This window comes from Oncorhynchus clarkii, chromosome 23 (assembly GCF_045791955.1).
Source record: "Oncorhynchus clarkii lewisi isolate Uvic-CL-2024 chromosome 23, UVic_Ocla_1.0, whole genome shotgun sequence".
In the NCBI taxonomy this organism is placed as follows: domain Eukaryota; kingdom Metazoa; phylum Chordata; class Actinopteri; order Salmoniformes; family Salmonidae; genus Oncorhynchus; species Oncorhynchus clarkii.
In genome coordinates, this window is record NC_092169.1 from 2,550,698 (window position 1) to 2,577,096 (window position 26,399).

Below are 26,399 nucleotides of genomic sequence, written 5' to 3' on the forward strand. Positions count from 1 at the left end.
GACTGTTGCGGATGTAGTTGGCTAACAAGGAAATTATAGTTTTTGGTTGGTACAACTAGCAGGCTGTAAAATCACGAAATCTACCTCCAATAAATTATTTTGAAGTTTATTTGTGAAATATGTTAAACAATCGAATGGATTTACATGATGGCAAAATGTCGCAAGTTTGGAGAAAATGACGAGGTACAGTATTGAGCAAGCTTGTTTAGTTAGCTAACATAATCAGCTGTCAATCTACTGTACGGCTAGTAATCAATGCTACTACTTTGCAACACGTTATTATTGTATAAGAATAACGATTGGTCTGTCACAATATGACAAGGCAACAGAACTGAAAAACACGCTATTTTTTGCTGTATAGCTAAATAGCTAGCTAAATAGCTAGCTAATCCTTCAGGCAAACTAGCAATGGTTATTGGTGTCAGCTGTTTAGCTTGTTCGTTAGTTGGCCTGCTGAACTTGAATCATAGATAGCACATCTGTAATACATACGTTAGGTAACTAACGTTAGTCAACCTGCACAACTGCTTACAATGTACTCTTCTCTCCCATGTTGCTTTCAGGTGACTTGCTTAACAACAGTGGCTTGGACATTTGTGATATGATAATCACAAAAGACAAGTGTGTAAAATGGACTGAAGTAATTAGTTAGTTGCTAACTATTGAGATGTGCTACTAGCTGTACATATAAAAAATATATGACCAATAAGCACTTTAAGTTGTCTTTGCCTACAAATCACCAATCTACATGAACATCATGTACTAAGAAATAAGTTGTTACTGTTTGCATGCTCTGTCGTCACTTTAAGATCAATTCACCTCCACATACATTTGTTTTGCTAACCACACATAAACAGAGCTGATCATGTCACTAGTAGAGCAGTCCCAAAAGTGGTTCCCGACTCATGTCCAAGCCACTGTTCTTCAAGCAACTGACCTACAAGCTAAGAGTAAGAATGGCACCAACGATGCCTACACTATCATTCAGCTGGGAAAGGAGAAGTACTCGACATCTGTGGCAGAGAAAACACTTAGCCCAGTGTGGAGAGAAGAAGCCTCCTTTGAGCTGCCAGGTCTGCTTCTGGAGGGCAACCCAGAAATCTACGAACTATGCCTCATCGTGATGCACAGGTCCCTGGTGGGAATGGATAAATTCCTGGGCCAGAGTACCATCAATCTCAATGAGATTTTTGATAACAAGGAGAGAAGGAAAACTGAGTAAGTATCACCAAACTAATCTAACTAAATAATGTTTTTGCTGCCTTTCAAGGAAGTTTCAGAACATTAAGCCAAATACAATATAACTTTTTGTCCAACTGTTAAATAGGAAATTTGCCTTCTCTGCTCTCAAACCCACATGTATAAACACATAGGCTGTAAGGCATCCCTAGTCACAACGGACAATGCTAAGCCTTTGGTTTCCTAGTTCTGTGTTTGATGTTTAAGGAACTGCCAACAGGAAGAAGTAGGTTGGATTTGCGGAACTGTCTTGTTCAATGTCACAGGACTAACCTGCAGAAACAATTTGGAACATGATTCAGAGGGTTGGGTAGACTAGCCTAAATCATTTGATGGTTTGGAAAAACTGTCCCTAATCACCAATGATGTGTCTCTGTGGTCAGCATTGCAAACGTTTTCATGTGGGAGTGGGAATGTGGGAATTGGAAAACATTCTAACAGTATTTCTGATTTGTATTCTCAATTCACAATCATATACTTTTAATGTGGGGCTATGACAGTCAATTTCAAATTAGTCTGACATTGCTTGTCTTATCTCACCGCCACTAATGCGATGGGTGTGCTTGATGCATGTCGTATCTTCTCAAAGTCAGGGGGCGAGGTTGACAGTGCGCACCTCATCTCTCCTGTCACATCCAACCTGCTTTGATATTTGTTTTTAATGCGGTCAAGAGCACTGAATAAGCGTACCATGAGTTTTAATGGTCTTTTAACTTTTTTTTAACTACCATTTCTTCAGTGGTAGTTAGTCTTGTCCTATCGCTGCAACTCCTGTACGGACTCGGGAGAGGTGACGGTCGAGAGCCATGCACTCTCCAAAACACGACCCTGCCAAGTCACACTGCTTCTTGACACACTGCTCGCTTAACCCGGAAGCCAGCCGCAGCAATGTGTCGGAGGCAGCACCATACAACTGGTGACCGTGTCAGCGTGCATGCGCCCGGCCCGCCACAGGTGTCGCTAGAGCGCGAAAGGACAAGGACATCCCGGCCAAACCCTCCCCTAACCCGGATGACACTGGGTCAATTGTGCGCCGCCTCATGGGTCTCCCGGTCGCGGCCGGATTGAACCCTGGTCTGTTGTGACGCCTCGAGCACTGCGATGCAGTGTCTTAGACCGCTGCACCACTTGGGAGGCCCTCTCTAAAATATTTTGCACAACTGGATTTACATTCTTGTTAGTGAGCATTTTGTCTTTTGCCAACATGATCCATCCACCTAACAGGTGTGGTATATGAATAAGCAGATTAAAAATCATTCAACCTACCAGGGTGTTTACAAACACTACAGGAACAAGATAATCCACATGTATCAATCACATTTTTACTAATACTGTAGAACTTTGTTCTAAAGCTGTGTCTATATCCATTGGATGCAGTGATCACAATTTCTTATTTTTTAAAATTTTATTTCACCTTTATTTAACAAAAACAACAACAGAGTTACACATAAACAAACGTACAGTCAATATCACAATACAAAATCTATGTACAGTGTGTGCAAATGTAGAAGAGTAGGGAGGTAAGGCAATAGATAGGCCATGGAGACGAAATAATTACAATTTAGCATTAACACTGGAGTGATACATGTGCAGATGATGATGTGCAAGTTTTTTCACACTGGGGTGCAAAAGAGCAAGAGGTTAAGTAACAATATGGGGATGAGGTAGTTGCGTGTGCTATTTACAGATTGGCTGTGTACAGGTACAGTGATCGGTAAGCTGCTCTGACAGCTGATGCTTGAAGTTAGAGAGGGAGATTTAAGACTCCAGCTTCAGTGATTTTTGCAATTCGTTCCAGTCAATGGCAGCAGAGAACTGGAAGGAAAGGCAGCGAAAGGAAGTGTTGGCTTTGGGGGTGACCAGTGAAATACACCTGGAGCGTGTGCTACGGGTGGGTGTTGCTATGGTGACCAGTGAGCTAAGGTGGGGCTTTACGTAGCATAGATTTATAGATTACCTGGAGCCAGTGGGTTTGGCCACATATGTAGCGAGGGCCAGCCGACAAGGGCATACAGGTCGCAGTAGTATATGGGGCTTTGGTGACAAAACGGATTGCACTGTGATAGACTACATCCAATTTGCTGAGTAGAGTGTCTGAGGCTATTTTGTAAATGACATCGTCGAGGATCGGTAAGATAGTCAGTTTTACGAGGGTATGTTTGGCAGCATTTGTGAAGGAGGCTTTGTTGCGAAATAGGAAGCCAATTCTAGATTTAATTTTGTATTGGAGATGCTTAATGTGAGTCTGGAAGAAGAGTTCACAGTCTAACCAGACACCTTGGTATTTGTAGTTGTCCACATATTCTAAGTCAGAACCGTCCAGAGTAGTGATGCTAGTCGGGCGGGAGGGTGCGATCAGCAATCGGTTGAAGAGCATGCACTTAGTTTTACTTGCATTTAAAAGCAGTTGGAGGACTCAGAAGGAGTGTTGTATGGCATTGAAGTTCATTTTGGAGGTATGTTAGCACAGTGTCCACAGACGGCCAGATGTATACAGAATGGTGTCGTCTGCATAGAGGTGGATCAGAGAATCACCAGCAGCAAGAGCGACATCATTGATATATATATACAGAGAAAAGAGTGGGCCCGAGAATTGAACCCTTTGGCACCCCCATAGAGACTGACAGAGATCCGTACAACAGGCCCTCCGATTTGACACACTGAACTCTGTCTGAGAAGTAGTTGGTGAACCAGGCGAGGCAGTCATTTGAGAAGCCAAGGCTATCGAGTCTGCCGATAAGAATCCGGTGATTGACAGTCGAAAGCCTTGGCCAGGTCGATGAAGACGGCTGCACAGTACTGTCTTTTATTGATGGTGGTTATGAAATCGTTTAGGACCTTGAGCATGGCTGAGGTGCACCCATGACCAGCTCGGAAACCAGATTGCATAGTGGAGAAGGTACGGTGGGATTCAAAATGGTCTGTGATTTGTTTGTTAACTTGGCTTTCGAAGATTTTAGAAAGGCTGGGCAGGATGGAATATAGGTCTAACAGTTTGGGTCTCTAGTGTCTCCCCCTTTGAAGACGGGGATGACCGCGACAGCAGAGGTGTATTTAGAGGGCAAGTTGGTCAGGATGATATCTATGAGGATGCCCATGGTTACGGATTTAGGGTTTTACCTGGTAGGTTCCTTGATAATTTGTGTGAGATTGAAGGCATCTTGCTTAGATTGTAGGACAGTCGGGGTTAAGCAGTTTAGGTCACCTAACTGTACGAACTCTGAAGATTGACAGGGGGGCAATCAATTCACAAATGGTGTCCAGGGCACAGCTGGGGGCTGAAGGGGGTCTATAACAAGCGGCAATGGTGAGAGACATGTTTCTAGAAAGGTGGATTTTTAAGAGTAGAAGCTCTAATTGTTTGGGCACAGACTTGGCTAGTATGACAGAACTCTGCAGGGTATCTCTGCAGTAGATTGCAACTCCGCCCCCTTTGGCAGTTCTACCTTGTCGGAAAATGTTATAGTTGGGGATGAACATTTCCAGATTCAGACACTGCTAGGACATCCGGGTTGGTCGGATTGTGCTAAAGCAGTGAATAAAACAAACTCCGGGAAGAGGCTTCTCATGTTAACATGCATGAAACCAAGGCTTTTACTGTTATAGAAGTCAAGAAATGGGAGCGCCTGGGGATTGGGAGTGAAGCTAGGGGCTGCAGGGCCTGGGTTAGCCTCTACATTACAAGAGGAGTAGGATAAGGGTACGGCTAAAAGCTATAAGAACTGGTCGTCTAGTGCGCTCAGAACAGAGAGTGAAAGGAGCAGGTTTCTGGGCGTGGAAGAATAGATTCAAGGCATAATGTACAGACAAGGGTATATGGTAGGATGTGAATACAGTGGAGGTAAACCTAGGCATAGAGTGATGAGAGGTTTTTTCTATTTAGGCACCATTGAAGCTGGTCACCCCTCATAGCCTGGTTCCTCTCTAGGTTTCTTCCTAGGTTCTGGCCTTTCTAGGGAGTTTTTCCTAGCCACCCTGCTTCTACACCTGCATTGCTTGCTGTTTGAGGTTTTAGGCTGGGTTTCTGTACAGCAATTTGTGACATCAGCTGATGTAAGAAGGGCTTTATAAATAAATACATTTAATTGATTAAGCCAGGTGAGGTGTGGGGGTTGGAACAAAAGGGCGAGCTAAGGAATATTTAGCAGGGCTGGAGGCTCTACAGTGAAATAGGTAAATAATCACTAACCAAAACAGCAATAGACAAGGCATATTGACATTAGGTAGAGGCATGTGTAGCCGAGTGATCATATGGTCCAGTGAGTAGCTAGGCGAGCTGGAGACAGGGCGATTCGGACAGCTATCGGGCCGGGGCTAGCAGATGGGCCTTCGGGGGACGTCGCAACGGGAGAGTCTGTTGAAACCCCCTCGGATGGTTACGTCGGCAGACCAGTCGTGATGGATTGGCGGAGCTCCGTGTCTGCAGTAAAAGGGTCCAGACAAAATAGGTATTGTAGCCCAAGAATTGTCTGATAGACCTCTTCGGCTAGCCGGGAGATGGGCCTAGCCTGGAGCATGCCTGGAGCTAACTGATGCTTGCTTCGGGACATAGATGTTAGCCAGGAGTAGCTGCTAGCTTGCTGCGATGATCCGGTGTAAAGGTTCAGAGCTTGTGGTAGGAATAATGGAGATGTGACCGGGCTGATTCTGGCTGATGTCTGTGTTAACGGTGATCACCGCTAGCAGTGGCTAATTGACTACCAGCTAATTAGCTGGCTCGCCACTGATGGGGTTCCGGTTCTAAAAAGTGTTAAAAATTGCAGATCCGTACCACATTGGGCGAGGTGGGTTGCAGGAGAGTATGTTCCGTCCGTAGATGTAAATTGAGATTGTATATATTTCGTATATACCCTGCTCAAAAAAATAAAGGGAACACTTAAACAACACAATGTAATTCCAAGTCAATCACACTTCTGTGAAATCAAACTGTCCACTTAGGAAGCAACACTGATTGACAATACATTTCACATGCTGTTGTGCAAATGGAATAGACAACAGGTGGAAATTATAGGCAATTAGCAAGACACCCCCAATAAAGGAGTGGTTCTGCAGGTGGTGACCACAGACCACTTCTCAGTTCCTATGCTTCCTGGCTGATGTTTTGGTCACTTTTGAATGCTGGCGGTGCTTTCACTCTAGTGGTAGCATGAGACGGAGTCTACAACCCACACAAGTGGCTCAGGTAGTGCAGCTCATCCAGGATGGTACATCAATGCGAGCTGTGGCAAGAAGGTTTGCTGTGTCTGTCAGCGTAGTGTCCAGAGCATGGAGGTGCTACCAAGAGACAGGCCAGTACATCAGGAGACGTGGAGGAGGCCGTAGGAGGGCAACAACCCAGCAGCAGGACTGCTACCTCCGCCTTTGTGCAAGGAGGAGCAGGAGGAGCACTGCCAGAGCCCTGCAAATGACCTCCAGCAGGCCACAAATGTGCATGTGTCTGCTCAAACGGTCAGAAACAGACTCCATGAGGGTGGTATGAGGGCCCGACGTCCACAGGTGGGGGTTGTGCTTACAGCCCAACACCGTGCAGGACGTTGGCATTTGCCAGAGAACACCAAGATTGGCAAATTCGCCACTGGGCCCTGTGCTCTTCACAGATGAAAGAAGGTTCACACTGAGCACATGTGACAGACGTGACAGAGTCTGGAGACGCGGTAGAGAACGTTCTGCTGCCTGCAACATCCTCCAGCATGACTGGTTTGGCGGTGGGTCAGTCATGGGGTGGGGTGGCATTTCTTTGGCGGGCCGCACAGCCCTCCATGTGCTCGCCAGAGGTAGCCTGACTGCCATTAGGTACCGAGATGAGATCCTCAGACCCCTTGTGAGACCATATGCTGGTGCGGTTGGCCCTGGGTTCCTCCTAATGCAAGACAATGCTAGATCTCATGTGGCTGAAGTGTGTCAGCAGTTCCTGCAAGAGGAAGGCATTGATGCTATGGACAAGCCCGCCTGTTCCCCAGATCTGAATCCAATTGAGCACATCTGGGACATCATGTCTCGCTCTATCCACCAACGCCACGTTGCACCACAGACTGTCCAGGAGTTGGCGGATGCTTTAGTCCAGGTCTGGGAGGAGATCCCTCAGGAGACCATCCGCCACCTCATCAGGAGCATGCACAGGCATTGTAGGGAGGTCATACAGGCACGTGGAGGCCACACACACTACTGAGCCTCATTTTGACTTGTTTTAAGGACATTACATCAAAGTTGGATCAGCCTGTAGTGTGGTTTTCCACTTTAATTTTGAGTGTGACTCCAAATCCAGACCTCCATGGGTTGATACATTTGATTTCCATTGATAATTTTTGTGTGATTTTGTTGTCAACACATTCAACTATGTAAAGAAAAAAGTATTTAATAAGAATATTCCATTCATTCAGATCTCGGATGTGTTATTTTAGTGTTCCCTTTATTTTTTTGAGAAGTGTATATATTTTTTAAGAAAAAGATATATACACGGGACAAGACAAACAAGACGTCCAACTGCTACGCCATCTTGGAAAAAAGTATAGTGGCTATATCCAGGAAAGCCAAAGTTCCAAAAGCTGGGCCTAAAAAGTGTATTAGAGATCATGCAAAAGATTTTGCTGTGACTCTTATGTGGATGATGTAAAACATTTTTGTTGGTCTGATGTGATTAATATGGAGTCTCCAGATTCTGCCCTTAATGAATTTATGAAATTGCTTCTTCCAATTATTAATAAACATGCACCTATTAAGAAACTGACTGTTGGTACTGTTAAGGTAACATGGATTGATGAGGAATTGAAAAACTGTATGGTTGAAAGAGATGGGGCAAAAGGTGTTTACTAATAAGTCTGGCTGCACATCTGACTGGCTGACTTATTGCAAATTTAGATATTATGTGACTAAACTCAACAAAAAGAAGAAGACACTGTATTATGAAGCCAAGATCACTTCTAATGTAATTTACATTCAATTATGGGCAGAAAGACAAATTCAACTCCATCTTTCATTGAATCAGATGGCTTATTCATCACAAAACCATTTGATGTTGCCAATTTATTTTAATGATGACTTATTTGGCAAAGTGGGCAAACTTAGGCAGGAAAATCCAACAATGAACAGTGAGCTATCGTATTCATGCACAAAAAAAACTAATAATAAAAGTAAAGCATTTTAAGTTAGAATTTTATAAAGTTAGTGTGGGAGAAGTGGAAAATTATTGTTATCAACTTAGATGCAAAGCTACTGAGGATGGTAGCTGACTCTATAGCCACTCCTATCTGTCATATATTTAATCTCAGCCTACAGGAAAGTCTTTGTCCACCGGCCTGGAGGGAAGCCCAAAGTCATTCCGCTACCCAAGAGTGGTAAAGCAGCCTTTACTGGTTGGCCTATCAGCTTGCTGCCAGCTCTTAGCTGGCATTTCTCTGTACACAAATTAACAACAGAGTTTGTGTGTTAATTTACATTTTTTTATTTATTTAACCTTTTATTTAACTAGGCAAGTCAATTAAGAACAAATTCTTATTTACAATTACGGCCTACCCCCGGCCAAACCCTAACCTGGAAGACGCTGGGCAAATTGTGCACTGCCCTAGGGGACTCCCAATCACGGCCGGTTGTGATCCAGCCTGGAATCGAACCAGGGTCAGTAGTGATAGTAGTGACTGTTAGATTTCAGTGCAGCCTTTTGATATTATTGACCATAACCTGCTGTTGAAAAAAACTTGTGTTATGGCTTTTCAATCTCTTCCATATTGTGGATTCAGAGCTATCTATCTAATATAACTCAAAGGTTTTTATTTCATGATAGCTTCTCTAATGTCAAACATGTAAAGTGTGGAGTACCGCAGAGCAGCTCTCTGGCATCTAACAAGGCATGTGTGTCCATGTATGCTGATTCAACCATATACTGTACGCATCAGCAACCACAGCTAATGAAGTCACTGAAACCCTTAACAAAGAGTTGCAATCTGTTTTGGAATGGTGGCCAGTAATAAACTGGTCATGAACATGTTTAAAACTAAGGGCGTTGTATGTGGTACAAATATCCCTAAGTTCTAGACATCTGAATCTGGTAAAGAATGGTGTGGCTGTTGAACAGGTTAAGTAGACTAAGTTACTTGGCGTTACCTTAGATTGTATACTGTCATTGTCAAGACATATAAACTCAGCAAAAAAGGAAAGTCCCTTTTTCAGAACCCTGTCTTTCAAAGATAATTTGTAAAAATCCATAACTTCACAGATCTTCGTTGTAAAGGGTTTAAACACTGTTTCCCATGCTTGTTCAATGAACCATAAACAATTAATGAACATGCACCTGTGGAACAGTCATTAAGACACTAACAGCTTACAGACGGTTGGCAATTAAGGTCACAGTTATGAAAATTTAGGACACTAAAGAGGCCTTTCTACTGACTCTGAAAAACACCAAAAGAAAGAAGCCCAGGGTCCTGCTCATCTGCGTGAACATGCTTTAGGCATGCTGCAATGAGGCATGAGGACTGCAGTTGTGACCAGGGCAATAAATTGCAAAGTCCGTACTGTGAGATGCCTAAGCCAGCGCTACATGATGGACAGCTGATCGTCCTCGCAGTGGCAGACCACGTGTAACAACACCTGCACAGGATCGGTACATCCGAACAGCACATCTGCGGGATAGGTACAGGATGGCAACAACAACTTCCCGAGTTACACCAGGAATGCACAATCCCTCTATCAGTGCTCAGACTCAGATCAAGGTGGAGGGTCCGTCATGGTCTGGGGTGGTGTGTCACAGCATCATCGGACTGAGCTTGTTGTCATTGCAGGCAATCTAAACGATGTGCGTTACAGGGAAGACACCCTCCTCCCTCATGTGGTACCCTTCCTGCAGGCTCATCCTGACATGACCCTCCAGCATGACAATGCCACCACGCACAAAAAGAGCAGTATGGCTGAGTTCCTGCAAGACAGGAATGTCAGTGTCCTGCCATGGCCAGCGAGGAGCCCAGATCTCAATCCCAGTGAGCACGTCTGGGACCTGTTGGATCGGAGGGTGAGGGCTAGGGCCATTCCCCCCAGAAATGCCCGGGAACTGGTACAAGAGTGGGGTAACATCTCACAGCAAGAACTGGCAAATCTGGTGCAGTCTATGAGGAGGAGATGCACTGCAGTACTTAATGCAGCTGGTGGCCACACCAGATACTGACTTTTGATTTTGACCCCCCTTTGTTCATGGACACATTATTCCATTTCTGTTAGTCACATGTCTGTGGAACTTGTTCAGTTTATATCTCAGTTGTTGAATCTTATGTGCATACAAATATATACACGTTAAGTTTGCTGAAAATAAACACAGTTGACAGTGAGAGGGTGTTTCTTTTTTTTGCTGAGTTTACATTCAAAGTTTGTAAAGATGGGGAGAGGTCTGTCCGTAGTAAAGAGATCAATCATATGTATTTATAAAGCTCTTTTTACATCAGCCAATGTCAAAGTACTATACCGAAACCCAGCCTTCAACCCCAAACAGCAAGCAATGCAGGTGTAGTAGCACAGTGGCTAGAAAAAAACTCCAGAGAAAGGCAGGAACCTAGGAAGAAACCTATAGAGGAACCAGGCTCTGAGGGGTGGCCAGTCCTCTTCTGGCTGTGCCGGGTTGACATTATAACAGTACATGGCCAAGATGTTCAAACGTTCATAGATGACCAGCAGGGTCAAATAATAATCACATTGGTTGTAGAGGGTGCAACAGGTCAGCACCTCGTGAGTAAATGTCAGTTGGCTTTTTTTAGTTGAGCATTCAGAGTTAGAGACAGCAGTTGCAGTAGAGAGTCGAAATCAGAAGGTCCGGGACAAGTTACTACGTCCTGTGAACTGCCGCAGGCAGAACAGTTGAAACTGCTTTTTGACACCACACTCCAACAAGCAAGTTCTGCAGGCTCTAGTTTTCTTATTTTAATTATTGTCCAGTCCTGTGGTCCAGTGCTGCAAGGAAAGACCTAGTTAAGCTGCAGCTGGCCCAGAACAGTGCGGCACATCTTGCTCTTCATTATAATCAGAGGGCTGATATAAATACTGTGCATGACAGTCTCTCTTGGCTAAGAGTTGAGGAGACTGACTGCATCACTTGTGTTGAAAATCCCAATGTTTGCATAGTCAACTTACACACAACTCTGACACACACACTTACCCCACCAGACATGCCACCAGGGGTCTTTTCACAGTCCCCAAATCCAGAACAAATTCAAGAAAGCGTACAGTATTTTTATAGAGTCATTATTATGTGTAACTACGTTCCATCTCATATGGCTCAAATAAACAGCAAACCTGGTTTAAAAGAACAGAGCAAGCAACACCTCGCGGCACAACGCCTCTCCCCTGTTTGACCTAGATAGTTTGTGTGTATGTATTGATATGTAGGCTACGTGTGCCTTTTAAATAAAAAAAACGGACTGAGGAGTATTTCTTTATGTAATTAAGCCCTTTTGTGTGAGAAATACTAATTCTGATTAGCTGGGCCTGGTTCTCCAGTGGGTGGGGAAGGGCACCTGCCCAGTCATGTGAAATCCATAGATTAGGGCCTCGTAAGCCTACATTCCATCGCTATCGGGAAACCGGGCCCTGTAGGATGGGGTCGATAAACCAGGAAAATTCTCCATCGTTTATATCTTCAGTTTGGGAACATTTTGGCTTCCCAGTAGATTACAACAGCGATGGACAAAGAGTTAACAGTACTTATGTCGCCAATGCTCAACGAAAATAGCCTATGCAGCTGCCAACACCTCAAACATGTTGGCAAATTTATGTCGACATCACCATAGTGTTCCCACCACCTGAGCAAGACGGAAACGCAAAAAAACATCAACTTTTTCTTCCCTCTGCATTCAAGCCGCCCTTCGCAGCTGGTTCTGACCGTGCCAAATAAATTACAAGAGCGATAGGCATGTTTATAGCCGCGGATATGCGCCCATTACTAATTTCGCCCTCTCGCACTAATTTTCAGCAAACGGGTAGGACCCGCTCTATATATATAAGCAATGGTGCATTGTGTTGCGCTTACAACAGATGGATGGGCCTCCTGTGCTACGCAAAGGTACTCAATGACGGCCCATCACATTACCCCAGAGTGGGAGATGAGAGATACTGTGCTGCAGACACGCCCCCTTTATGAGTCACACATAAGTGCACATATTTTCATCTTTGTAAGAAAACATCATACCATAGGCCTATACGATGTCTGAGCCATGTTTACACATTGATTTCACACGCATATTGCACTTTATTTTAGTGTTGCTGAGTAATCGTGTGTTTTCATTTAAGAAAATACAAAGTGTTGGTATTCTGATTGTGCTCTCACCAGTCATTAAATGACTCATGATCATTTATGGAATCGGGAATACCAACGTTTTGTATTTTCTCAAATGAACCAAAATGAACTACAGTAACTGTTGGTGTTTATTTTTACCGCTCTACCGAAACCCCAAAAAAGCAATACGTACTAAACTGGGTTTGGTGACCTGTTTCACCCCTAGTTAACTGTACATCTGTCTTGTTGTGACGCAGGCTACGCCATTGTGCTAGTTAAAAGATGTGCTTTGTTGACACCGAACAATGAATCAAGAGGTTAGTCTTTTGAGAATAGACTGCCTTTCATGTTGTAATTGAGTTGACTGGGTGCAGCCTTTGTAGGTGGTGAACTAGTCCAGCGAGAACAGCAGTCAGCAGGCCATCAGATTATCTTTCCTGTCTAATAGCAGCAAACTGTTCCACCTCAATTACATCAATCACACAATCAACAAATGGCAATACTGTCCTTGCTTATTCTTGCCTTATACTGGAATTGAGATGGTAAACTGTCATTTATGGACATGGTATAGGCTAAACATGCTCTTTTGGGTATTAGCCTATGCTAACTGAATGTGGTGGAACTGGGCAAACATGTCTTGTTACTAATTCTGACTCAAATGATATATATTTTTCCAGTGGTGTGAATGTATGGAAAAAACACTACACCAGCTCCACCCAATCCAGTTGCGCTATTTAAAGTTATTTTTGGCTGTGTAGAATAACTATGGCACAATGTGTTGTAGTTAGCTAGGCCTAGGCTACATGATGAGTAAGCCTCCATTCTGCTCAGAGGAACAGGAACATAAGAGGATCTGGTGTCAATTAGCCATTGGTACATTTCATCATGCAAACATTAACACACTTCCTCTTCACCCATTAGTTGGGGAGAATTGTGATGTGTCATAAGCAACCGTTGATGGTAGTATTTATTTAAGGCGCCGGAGCTGATGCACCTCCAGGGTTTGCAGTCATTCAAGTACAGAGCTGTTGTGGAGATGTCAATGTACCAGTATTTAGTCATCCCACACAACTGACTCAACTAGAATGAGCCCAAGGCCCACTCTTGTGCTGCCATATCCAAATACTGGAGCAGTCCCAATTTGCTAACTAGCTGTGTCCGTCAACTGTATTTTCAAGCTGACACAGACTCTCCTCCCCATCTAGACATTGAGGTAGGCAGCCCCTAATTATCGCACACCTGTGTTGATTGTGAGGAGTTTCTCAGAGGTCTTGGTAGAGTGGGAGTATTGTGGTTCCAGGCAGAGGGAGGTTTATCTTGGCCTTGACACCCATGTGAAGTACAGGGCTGGCCCCCTCAGCAGCATGCTGTGGCTCCTAGATCGTGCTCCGAAGGACAGAGCACACTATGTGAATAAGGCTAGCTTGACCAAGAGGCCCTTGCCTTGGAGGTTCTTTAGCCACAGTTTAGGGCAAAAAAACATCACGCCTGTCCACTTTTCCAATGACAGAAGTAGCCTATAGCTTGAGCAGACAGAGGTTGTGCTCATTGAGGAATTGTGGAATTTACCAGAGCACCTGCTGTTTGAGAGGTGGTTTAAATGTTGACTTTGTATTTTGAGTGAGCTTTGTTCCCAGTTCTACATTGTTGCAGTCGACAAACCATTGGTTTAAAAAGGCCAGACCAGTGGTCACAAACCGGTCGATCGCGGTCTACTGGTCGATCTCCAAAGCACTCCTAGTCGATCGGCAACAATTTCTATAAAAAACTCAATAATAAACCACAGAGTTTCTAAACCCAGAAGCGCAACTTCGTGAGACTTCCGGGAACGCTTGTGAAACAGACCAAATAGACCAGGCCGGGGATTGAGAAGTCAATGAGAAGTGCAAAATTCTTCCTTAGTTTTTAATTTCCCCGAAATCTAAAGGCACAACCTAGATTCGAGCTTATTTCTTAAGTAGTTTAGCATGTTATTACTCCAACCTTGTGATCGTGACAAACTGACACATTTTAATGTTTGTCTTAAACTTTTTGATTTGACAGCCTACACATGCGCAGTTCGGCGGGAAACGACCGTTTGGATCCAATGACATGTTTAGCTAGCCAACGTCGCCATGACGTCGCCTCAAGTGTGATCGGGGATTTCTATTGGAGAAGCAGTTTTTGCCTGTCTTTGATAAAGCCTTGCGTGTTTTTATATTTGTTTCACGCTGTTTGTAGTAGGTGCACTTGATTCAGCTGGCCTGTGCGTGGAAGTCGAAGTGTCTCTATTTTGAACCATTTCATGTGTCTGAAGGTACAAACTCCGCCATCAGCTGGAAGACAGTGTCTTCTTTTTGGTCAGTCTCCCTCCGCTGAGATTGACCATCAGATGCAGGCACCATCAGTAAAATAAAAAAGCTAATTATTTAAATTCATGCTCACTCAGCTATGCCTCACAAGTAATACAGCAAATGATCTAGTACCAAGTGTGATCATATACTTCAAGTTTTAAAATATAATGATAAAATTGTCTGAGAAGAACAACATTGCAATGACATTGGCAGGGAAATTCAAGCATATCCAATATGCATTTTAATTGGTTAATGTTGCATAGGCTTATGTTTTTGAAGTCATGTTTTTTTTTTTTTTTTATCTGAGCGCTTAGACCTCAGCCTGCATTTTGACTTAAAAAGTGATCTCACCACAACGGTTGGTGACCACTGGGCTAGACCTAGGCTATGGAGAAGCCAGCATTCTCATTAGCATGTATGAGTTGCATGGTTATCCTGCACCATTGCCTTTGTAATTTCCCAATTGCTTGTCGTAGCAGTTCTGAACAAAGGCCAGATTTGTGCAAATGTCACCCCTTTTTCTCACAGCGAAGGCATCAATCGTATTACTTCCAGCAGAAAAGGCCGAGGTTAAATAAACAGGAGCAGAGTAGCAGAATGGCCTTGATGAACCATATTATTCAACATTCTTTTCACGATTCAGACCATCACAGTTAGCAGGGAATTATGTTTATCCCTCGTATAATATGTATTCACAGGGAGACGAAAAGCTTCAAGTGACGTCGCTTGTGGATTTATGTGAGGTGAAATTGGGGACTTCCACCACAGACATTTTACCCTAATAATTTATTGAATACACAAGTTGTTACTCTTCCTCAGGGAACAGATTTCTGTGTTGTACGTTTACTGATAGTTTTTGCCTCAGTCGGTAGAGCATATCACTTTAGCCCATTTTTTAGCTAACATTTCATAAACAAAGCCTAGAATTTAGATGAATTAATTAATAGGCCTATATTTTCCACTGACTTAAAAAAAATACTTACACCAATATTTCCATGTGGAAAAAGGTCTGAACATGTTCATAATTCATACATTTTTAAAAGGATGAATATGTAACCACCCCTGTTGCTATAACAAACCTAAATTATCTCAGAACAAAAACAAATAGCTTTAACTTGAATTTGTGATGTTTTCATCTTATATTCCTGTATTCATTTTAATGTGCCACTAACAACAATTACCTGTCTAGTAATTATCCCTATGTCCTTCTTTCAGCTGGTACTCTTTGGACTCCAGGCCAGGGAAGAAGAGGAAGGAGAGAGGGAAGATCCAGGTCAGCATCCAGTTCATGAGGAACAACATGACGGCCAGCATGTTCGACCTTTCCGTAAAGGACAAGCCCCGCTCGCCCTTCACTAAACTCAAGGACAAGCTGAAGGGTCGCAAGCACGATGGTGGCTTCTCCGACACCTCCTCAGCCATCCTGCCCCGCTCCGCCATGTGTGACTCGGAGACCCTTCGCCAGCCCAGTGCTCCGGACCATCAGCCCCAGCCAGAGCCCAAGATCAAGAGACCCTTACTGGCCGGCTCCCATAAGCTTTCCGCTGCCCACTCCATGTCTGACCTCATTGGCACCCACTTCCGCCCCAAGCTGGACTCTATGAACTCAATCGAGGAGCTGGGTAAGGACAGCAGCTTCTTCTAGTGTTAGGCCTATTTTGTTACGTTACAACCTTATTATAAAATTAATTCAATATTTTGTTTCCCCTCAACAATCTACTACATACAATACTCCATAATGACAAAGCAAAAACTGTTTTTAAAATACATTTTTGCAAATGTAGCATTTTTTTATTTATTTTTATGATATTAAATACACAAGTATTCACACACTTGACTCAGTACTTTGTTGAAGCACCTTTGGCAGTGATTACAACCTCAAGTCTTCTTGGTAATGATGCTATAAGCTTGCAGATCAGCTCAAGCTCTGTCAGGTTGGATTGGGAGTGTCACTGCACAGCTATTTTCAGGTCTCTCCAGATATGTTTGATCGGTTTCAAGTCCAGGCTCTGGCTGGGCCACTCAAGGACATTCAGAGACTTGTCCCAAAGACACTCCTGTGTTGTTTTGGCTGTGTGCTTAGGGTCGTTGTCCTGTTGGAAGGTGAACCTTCACCCCAGTCTGAGGTCCTGAGCACTCTGGTGAAAGTTTTCATCATTTTCATTTGTACTTTGTACTGCTCCGTAAATTTTTCCCTTGATCCTGACTAGTCTCTCAGTCTCTGCCAGTGAAAAACATCCCCACATCATGATGCTGCCACCACCATGCTTCACGGTAGGGATGGTGCCTGGTTTCTTCCAGACGTGATGCTTGGTATTCAGGCCAAAGAGTTCAATCTTGGTTTCATCAGACCAGATACTCTTGTTTCTCATGGTCTGAGAGTCCTTTGGGGAAACTCCATGCGGGCTGTCATGTGCCTTTTACTGATGAGTGGCTTCCTTCTGGCCACTTTTCCATAAAGGCCTGATTGGTGGAGTGCTGTAGAGATGGTGGTCCTTCTGTAAGGATCTAGAGCTCTGTCAGACCAAGAGTTTGCAAAGCTGTCATCAAGACAAAGGATGGCTACTTTGAACAATCTCTAAAATATCAAATATATTTAGATTAGTTTAATACCTTTTTTGGTTACTACATGATTCCATATGTGTTATTTTGTAGTTTTCATGTCTTCATTATTATTCTACAAATGTATAAAATAGTAAAAATGTGTGTGTATATATATATATATATATATATATATATATATATATATATATATATATATATATATTAATTAGTACCCCTAAGGAGACATATTTTTTTTGTGTGATTAGTATTATTTCTATAAAAATATCAGTTATTTTGTTTGTTGTGTTTCTTAGAGAAAGGGAGTGGTGCCGCCCCTCACAGGCGCTCCCAGAGTGAGGTGCAAGGCTACCAGAACACAGAGGAACACTCTGACCCTTTTACTGATATCAGCGATGGCCTGCCGCAGAAGTACGCCACCCTTCCTCGCAACCGCAACCCATTTGAGGTGGAGCAGGGCCAGCTGTGGGACCAAGGGGAGAAGAAGGAGAAGAAGGAGAAGGTCAGCCTACTTGAACGTGTGACCGGGAAGAAGGAGGGACGCAAGACCGACGGGGGCCGTTCGGGCAGCTCTGGAGACCTGCGCTCGCCCAATCCCTTCAACAGTGAGTCTCAGGGCGACATCCAACCAACCAACCCCTTCAGCTCACACTACAAAGCAAGGTAAAGCTTTCCACGTCCACACAACTATGTTTGGTATCTAAGCCAGGGTCATGTTCATTAGGCATAAAACGGCAAAAGAAACTTACTGAAACATGTGGGGACTACCTGGGCTTAGCCAATAGGAAACTGACCTTTTTAATTTTCCATTGAAAAACATTTTCCAACACTTTCAATTGTGTGCTTTAATGAACACAACCCAGATGCACATGTATTGCACAGTATTCCAGATCCCTTAGAGTAGTTTCAAATATTAGAAGACTTACAAAACTGAATGGCTTTTGCAGTCCGTGTGCTTTCGTTAGGTCAGCTGGCTTATTCAGGACGAGTTAGGTAGCTAATACAACTAGAACTTCCACTACAAAACATTGCAACATGCTTTTAGAAGTCAAACAAAGTAGGCTGTCATTGTAAATGAGAATTTGTTCTTAACTGACTTGCCTAGTTAAATAAAGGTTAAATACACTGCTCAAAAAAATAAAGGAAACACTTGAACAACACAATGTAACTCCAAGTCAATCACACTTCTGTGAAATCAAACTGTCCACTTAGGAAGCAACACTGATTGACAATACATTTCACATGTAGTTGTGCAAATGGAAGTGACAACAGGTGGAAATTATAGGCAATTAGCAAGACACCCCCAGTAAAGGAGTGGTTCTGCAGGTGATAACCACAGACCACTTCTCAGTTGAAATGCTTCCTGGCTGATGTTTTGGTCACTTTTGAATGCTGGCAGTGCTTTCACTCTAGTGGTAGCATGAGACGGAGTCTACAACCCACACAAGTGGCTCAGGTAGTGCAGCTCATCCAGGATGGTACATCAATGCGAGCTGTGGCAAGAAGGTTTGCTGTGTCTGTCAGCGTAGTGTCCAGAGCATGGAGGCGCTACCAGGAGACAGGCCAGTACATCAGGAGACGTGTAGGAGGCCGTAGGAGGGCAACAACCCAGCAGCAGGACCGCTACCTCCGCCTTTGTGCAAGGAGGAGCAGGAGGAGCACTGCCAGAGCCCTGCAAAATGACCTCCAGCAGGCCTCAAATGTGCATGTGTCTGCTCAAACGGTCAGAAACAGACTCCATGAGGGTGGTATGAGGGCCCGACATCCACAGGTGGGGGTTGTGCTTACAGCCCAACAACGTGCAGGATGTTTGGCATTTGCCAGAGAACACCAAGATTGGCAAATTCGCCACTGGCGCCCTGTGCTCTTCACAGATGAAAGCAGGTTCACACTGAGCACATGACAGACGTGACAGAGTCTGGAGACGCCGTGGAGAATGTTCTGCTGCCTGCAACATCCTCCAGCATGACCGGTTTGGCGGTGGGTCAGTCATGGTGTGAGGTGGCATTTATTTGGGGGGCCGCACAGCCCTCCATGTGCTCGCCAGAGGTAGCCTGACTTCCATTAGGTACCGAGATGAGCTCCTCAGACCCCTTGTGAGACCATATGCTGGTGCGGTTGACCCTGGGTTCCTCCTAATGCAAGACAATGCTAGACCTCATGTGGCTGAAGTGTGTCAGCAGTTCCTGCAAGAGGAAGGCATTGATGCTATGGACTGGCCCGCCCATTCCCCAGACCTGAATCCAATTGAGCACATCTGGGACATCATGTCTCGCTCCATCCACCAACGCCACGTTGCACCACAGACTGTCCAGGAGTTGGCGGATGCTTTAGTCCAGGTCTGGGAGGAGATCCCTCAGGAGACCATCCGCCACCTCATCAGGAGCATGCCCAGGCGTTGTAGGGAGGTCATACAGGCACGTGGAGGCCACACACACTACTGAGCCTCATTTTGACTTGTTTTAAGGACATTACATCAAAGTTGGATGAGCCTGTAGTGTGGTTTTCCACTTTAATTTTGAGTGTGACTCCAAATCCAGACCTCCATGGGTTGATAAATTTGATTTCCATTGATCATTTTTGTGTGATTTTGTTGTCAGCACATTCAACTATGTAAAGAAAAAAGTATTTAATAAGAATATTTCAGATCTAGGATGTGTTATTTTAGTGTTCCCTTTAATTTTTGTTGAGCAGTGTACATTGTTTTACTCTTAGCTGTTTAATAAAAATTTACCTTTTCTAAGCTGTTTCACTGAACCAATCATATCAGGTTCCTGTGTTACACTTATGTAGTGTCAAACATAATGTTTGCCCATATTGCTTGTTTATGCACTCACTAGTCAGTGTATTAGGTACACCCATCTAGTACCGGGTCGGACCCCCCTTTGCCTTCAGAACAGCCTTAATTCTTCAGTTGTACAAGGTGTCAGAAACATTCCACAGGGATGTTGGTCCCTGCTGACGCAATGGTATCACGCTGTTGCTGCAGATTGGACGGCGGTATATTCATGCTGTGAACAGTCTGTTCCATCTCATCCCGAAGATGCTCTATTGGGTTGAGGTCTGGGGACTGTGCAGGCCACTCAAGTAAAATGAACTCGCTGTCATGTTTATTTTTCTTCACTCAATTGTCCAGTGTTGGTGATCGGGTGCCCACTGGAGCCGCTTCTTATTGATTTTAGCTGATAGGAGTGGAACCTGGTGTGGTCGTCTGCTGCAACAGACCATCCGTGACAGGGAATTATGCATTCTGCTGTTCTGATGCTGTTCTGCACACCACTGTTGTACTGCGCCGTTATTTGTACATTTGCTGACCCCCTGTTAGCTTGCACGATTCTTGCCATTCTCCTTTGACCTCACTCATCAACGAGCTGTTTTCACCCACATGTCGCCCACATTTTCCACAGGTCTGCCACAGACTGGATGTTTTTTGTTTGTGTGAAAAGCCCAGGAAGGCAGCCGTTTCTGAGATACTGGATCCGGCACGCCGGGCACCCAACGATCACACTATGCTCACAAAGTCGCTTATGTCTCTTGTTTAGCTCATTCTAATGTTCAATCAAACAATAACCGAATGTGTCGATGCCTGTCTGCCTGCTTTATAAAGCAAGCTACGTCTGTAGGAGCAATACACCACCGCATTCACGGAAATGTATCTAATGAAATGTCCGGTGAGTGTATATCAGCAGTAGCATATAGTTATCCATGTGTTGGCCAAGGTTTCTTTATCATACTATACAGGTGTCATTACTGGCTTTAAGGGGCAATCTGCAGTTGCTACTTCCATTTTTATACCTTATAAATTCATTATGTAAACTAGGGCCGGGACAATGCCAGTATCGCGATACTCGTTAGTATCGTGTCAAGGAAACAAAACAAAAGCGTATTTAGCCCTAATGTTGGAAACATTATGTTGTCATCCAGAGTCACATGTATTTGTTTTCCAAGCTATAGCACTATCAGGTACCAAGGTAAGACTGTGTGAAGTAACAATGTTTATTGTAACAACGGGCAGGCAAACGACAGGTCAAGGCAGGCAGGGGTCGATAATCCAGAGTAGAGGCCAAGGTACAGGATGGCAGGCAGGCTCAGGGATAGGCGGAGTGGTCAGGTGGGCGGGTACAGGGTCAGGACAGGCAAGGGTTAAAATCCAGCGAGGACGATAAAAGAGAAACTGGAAAAAGCAGGAACTGAGACACAAAACGCTGGTAGGCTTGAACAAACCAGACGAACTGGCGACAGACAGTAAACACAGGTATAAATGCACAGGGGGTAATTGGGAAGATGGGCGACACCTAGAGTTGGGTGAAGACAATCACGAAGACAGGTGAAACAGATCTGGGCATGACAAGCACATTATTTTACATACAACAGTTTTTGGCACCGACAGAGATGGTCCCCTCGCTTCGAGTCCTTAGGAAACTATGCTACTATGCTATGCTTTTGTTTAATGTTTTATTTATTTTTTTACATTGGTAGCCCAGTAAATCTTAAGTGTTATTACACACAGCCAGGAAGAACTATTGGATATACAGTTGAAGCCAGAAGTTTTACATACGCTTAGGTTGGAGTCATTAGAACTCGTTTTTCAACCACTCCACAAATGTCTTGTTAACAAACTATAGTTTTGGCAAGTCGGGTAGGACATCTACTTTGTGCATGACACAAGTAATTTTTCCAACAATTGTTTACAGACAGATTATTTCACTTATAATTTACTATCACAATTCCAGTGGATCAGAAGTTTACATACGCTAAATTGACTGTGCCTTTAAGCAGCTTGGAAAATTCCAGAAAATGATGTCATGGCTTTAGAAGCTTCTGATAGGCTAATTGACAAAATTTGAGTCAGTTGGAGGTGTACCTGTGGATGTATTTCAAGGCCTACCTTCAAACTCAGTGCCTCTTTGCTTGACATCATGGGAAAATCAAAAGAAGTCAGCCAAGATCTCAGAAAAATAAATTGTAGACCTCCACAAGTCTGGTTCATCTTTGGGAGCAATTTCCAAATGCCTGAATGTACCACGTTCATCTGTACAAACAATAGTACGCAAGTATAAAAACCATCAGACTACGGTCTGCAACTGCACATGGGGACAAAGATTGTACTTTTTGGAGAAATGTCCTCTGGTCTGATGAAACAAAAATATAACTGTTTGGCCATAACGGCCATCATTATGTTTGGAGGAAAAAGGGGGAGGCTTGCAAGCCGAAGAACACCATCCCTCAGAAAAGGGGAAGAAAGGCATTTTTGTAGACCTCCACAGGTCTGGTTCATCCTTGGGAGGAGTTTCCAAACGCCTGAAGGTACCACGCTCATCTGTACTAAAAATAGTATGCAAGTATAATCACCATGGGACCATGCAGCCGTCGTGTGTGTGTGTGTGTGTGTGTAGATGTATGTATGTATGTATGTAGGTATGTAGGTAGGTACATTTCTCCAGCGCCATCCCTTAGCTCCACCACCAAATCAGTGGTGGAGTGTCCACTTTGTTATTGTTCGCACTACAGATTGCCCCTTTAAAGCTAGAATCCTTAGTTGCTACATCCATTTTTGACTTATAAATAATGATATATATATACCCATTGATTCTTGAACAATATAACTTCTAAATGCCATGTGAGCTTCGGTCAACTGTCGTACCCCATCAGAACCCAAAATATATGCTTGATTTATTCCAATGTTTGTAAACAAATGAAATGTAGAAGAACACTGTATAGCCACATCATTTGTTAAAACTATAATTGTGATATCATGGGATGGACAGTCTTTGTATCCATAACCTTGTCTATGAATTTGAGTGGTTATGTTTCTTCACCCCGGTCCCTTCGCTTTTTTTGTGAAACAGGGGCGGTGAGAATGCTTTGTTATTGCTTCAGTTAAGGAGTGTAGCTTTAAGAGAAGCTCGGCGTGATAACAGACCCCTCTTAGCCACACTGAGATCTGTCACACAATTAACCTCTTAGGCCTATCGCACTGTAGGCGCTAGTCCATCGTCTTTACAGCTACCATCGTACACTACCGTTTTGTGGTCATTTAGGTTTAAGGCAAGATGATACAGGGTGGTTTAACCGTGTTGGTAAATAATAAAAATAAAAAATGTTTAATGATTTTTGTAATTCCTTATTCTTGTATGTTTTGCAGTGATAAAAAGCCCACCAGCAATGAAGACATCCGGAAGGCGCGAGAGAAACATGGCAAGAAAAATGTAAGAGCTCACCGCACACACTTTTAGTGATTCAATCTCAAACAAGGTTTACATTGGTAGGAATAACCCTTTCATAAAGACCATGGGGAGAAAATAAAGGGGGAGAGAATGTCAAAAAGCATGGGCCTAGTTTCAGAACACCACCAACTTTTAATTGAGTAGCTCTCCCTGATCTTACATGACATTGCAGTTTGTGAGGTTGATCTCTGAGCTGTTGTCTCTTCTGTCTTTTACACTTCACGATGAGTGTAATTTAACTAATTAACAGCTGAAAACAACGGCCATCATCTCTGATTGGCTCATCATTTAAAACCGTGTGAAGTTTCGGTCTCTCTAAGGTCAGGTAAAGTTATATTATATCGTACTGGTACCATAATTGGAGCACTATGTAGGGATAAATATGTGTGAAATTGTCATTGGATTGATGAGGGGGTTTATTTGCCACCTTAGTTTTGTCATTCCCCCTCCCCCTCAAAAAATACAAAGCACAAAACATGCATAATTCTAGTAGTTGCTGGCAATTACACTCCTGAATTAGTTTAACATGGTAAGAGAGCCATGTCCAAAGTGATGTTGAAATGAGAAACCGGGATTCTGATAATGGCTTTCCTCACCTCTCATGGTGGGTGTTGAGGAGTTATCTTAGCCACGTGTGCCCTTCCATACACTCTATTGCAGAGCCTAGCAGAAATGAACTGGCAGTTTCAGGCCCTTGCTAATAAACCAGTGAGAGAGGAGGGGAAGGATAGTGAGAGAGTTCAAAGAACAGAGCTTTTAAATTCTTAAAGTAGACCTCATTAGATGTAGTAATGAGACAACTGGAGAATGCCAAGTGTGCTCGCCTTATCTACTTCTCACTACTGATCGCAGAAAAATTGTCTTCGCTTAGCTAGTTCATGGTCATTTCTAGGCCTCTGTCACCAGCCACTACAGCTTCTGGCTGTGTAGCTTTATATAATATCTGGGGCTCTTTGGTGTGTGAATCAGACGCCGTTGCTCATACAGTATAGTTAAACTGAGCTTGTAACTTCATTCATGTTAGGAAAATATCTGCTAAATTGGTTGTCCTGATGACTGGAAGTGCAAAAGGCCTATTTCTTAGTATATTTTCCCTGTTTTGTTTCTAAAAGCATATTCAGTTCCCGAGTAAGCAGTCGCTAAACCCCCAATCACATTTTTCTCTGACCGAAAACAAGAGGCATATTGCGGAGTTACTTTCGACTTTGGCCTGCCAGAACGCTGACAAAATAACTTAAAGCTTACCTACGATGGAGGAATGCAGGACACCTAGCATGTCCACACTATTGAACATGATGGAAATAAAGGTGCAGGCTGCTTAGTGTGATCCCCACCATAGTCTTGAATTGTTTGGACATAGCCTCTAGTGATGGGACCCTCACATTCTGGTTTATCTTTGTTTCTCATACTAGGAAGAGATATATAGTATACAGGTAAATATAGTCCGGCACTTCTTCACATCGTAGACACCGCACAGCGATGGCAGCTTGATTTGGGAACGGGGAGGAGAGGAGACTGATAAGTGAAGTATTTTAAACAGGTTGATGGCTTTGCCGCTGTATCTGCCTGGGGGAGGATGTCCATTGTTGAAGCGATAACGTGGCACCTCATTAAAAATTATTGCAGCTCCTCTTGTCCCCCCTGTAATGAGAGAGGCACAGTCTACACAGACCGTTTTTCCTCTAAAGAAAAAAAACCTAAAACCAAAATAGTTTCGTTGTGTCTTTGTTTTCGTGTTTATTGGCCTGATCCTTTGTTCCCGAAATATGCACTCTGCTGTTTCCCCTGGGAACGAAAAAGTCCCATTTCTAATCTTTATTGTTGTTTTCTAGGGAGTTTAATCTTAATGTGATGCTCTTGTCCACCAGCTGGTCAAGGTCTCAGTCGTTGCTGGTTTGTGGAGGAGGACACGTGGTTTAAGATTTAAATAGGGAACGAGAGTTGACACGTTTATTTCCCCAGAACTGACACTAAAAACGTCAAATCAGATTCCACGCCGCAGCATTACTGATTGGTTCGAGCCATCTATCGTTTTCTGATTTTAAATACCATTGACTTGAACAGATCGAGCACCTGAAATGCAATGGCATTGACAGTGCCAACACACCTTTTGGAGTGACATCTTATCACAGGCCCTCAATTAGTCCTGATTGCCACCAGGGTAGAAGAGATAAACACGTGCAGTAATGACATAGTTTGTGACATTATTCAAACACCTTTAATTAGGCAATTAGTCTATCTGCCATAACACGTGGGATTCCCTGGCCTGGCCTACCTTCAGTCTTGCTTTAGATACTCTTTAGCACCGATTTGACCTTTTGCTTTGTCTATTTTTACCATCTAGCTATGATACCCATTTGCTCTCAAATGGGTATCATTTGGAGTAGTACACTTTTTACTGAGGTATTTGTAAATGGTGCTATCATGGTTGAATTCATCACAATGGTTTGCCCCCCGCAGGAGACAAAGCAGCCGAGCGTGGCCTCCTATAGCAACTTGTCTTTTGACGAGGTGGTGCGCGAGCTCATCAAGCAGAAGGAGGTGGTGAAAAAGAAGGACGCCCATATCCGTGAACTGGAAGACTACATTGATAACCTGCTGGTCCGCGTTATGGAGGATTCGCCGAGCATCCTACGGACACCCTACGAGCCCAACAGGAAAGCGGGGAAAATCTCAAAAAAGAAGTAGAGTCAAGGTAGAGGAAGGTCAAAAATAGAGGCTTGTAGTAACAGTAATGTCCCGTCCTAGCCATTAAAAAAAAATAAATAAATAAAAAAAAAAAAA

At 43.7% G+C, this 26,399-nt stretch overlaps 1 protein-coding gene across 1 annotated transcript; it reads left to right on the forward strand.

Moving 5' to 3' along the window:
• On the forward strand, positions 1 to 26,399 carry LOC139381375 (rab11 family-interacting protein 2-like). The gene is made up of 6 exons (XM_071124856.1): positions 1 to 183; positions 564 to 1,218; positions 16,042 to 16,448; positions 17,685 to 18,051; positions 23,534 to 23,597; positions 26,076 to 26,399. Exons 2-6 carry the CDS (start codon positions 866 to 868, stop codon positions 26,301 to 26,303), a joined length of 1,419 nt encoding a protein of 472 aa, XP_070980957.1. The 5' UTR covers positions 1 to 183; positions 564 to 865; the 3' UTR covers positions 26,304 to 26,399.

Bases quoted from the DNA above. Each gene is read 5' to 3' on its own strand.
- LOC139381375 (XM_071124856.1), top strand. From the start codon at position 866: ATGTCACTAGTAGAGCAGTCCCAAAAGTGGTTCCCGACTCATGTCCAA. The intron at 18,052-23,533 runs GTAAAGCTTTCC...TATGTTTTGCAG, and splicing joins AGCTCACACTACAAAGCAAG to TGATAAAAAGCCCACCAGCA. The intron at 23,598-26,075 runs GTAAGAGCTCAC...TGCCCCCCGCAG, and splicing joins AGAAACATGGCAAGAAAAAT to GAGACAAAGCAGCCGAGCGT.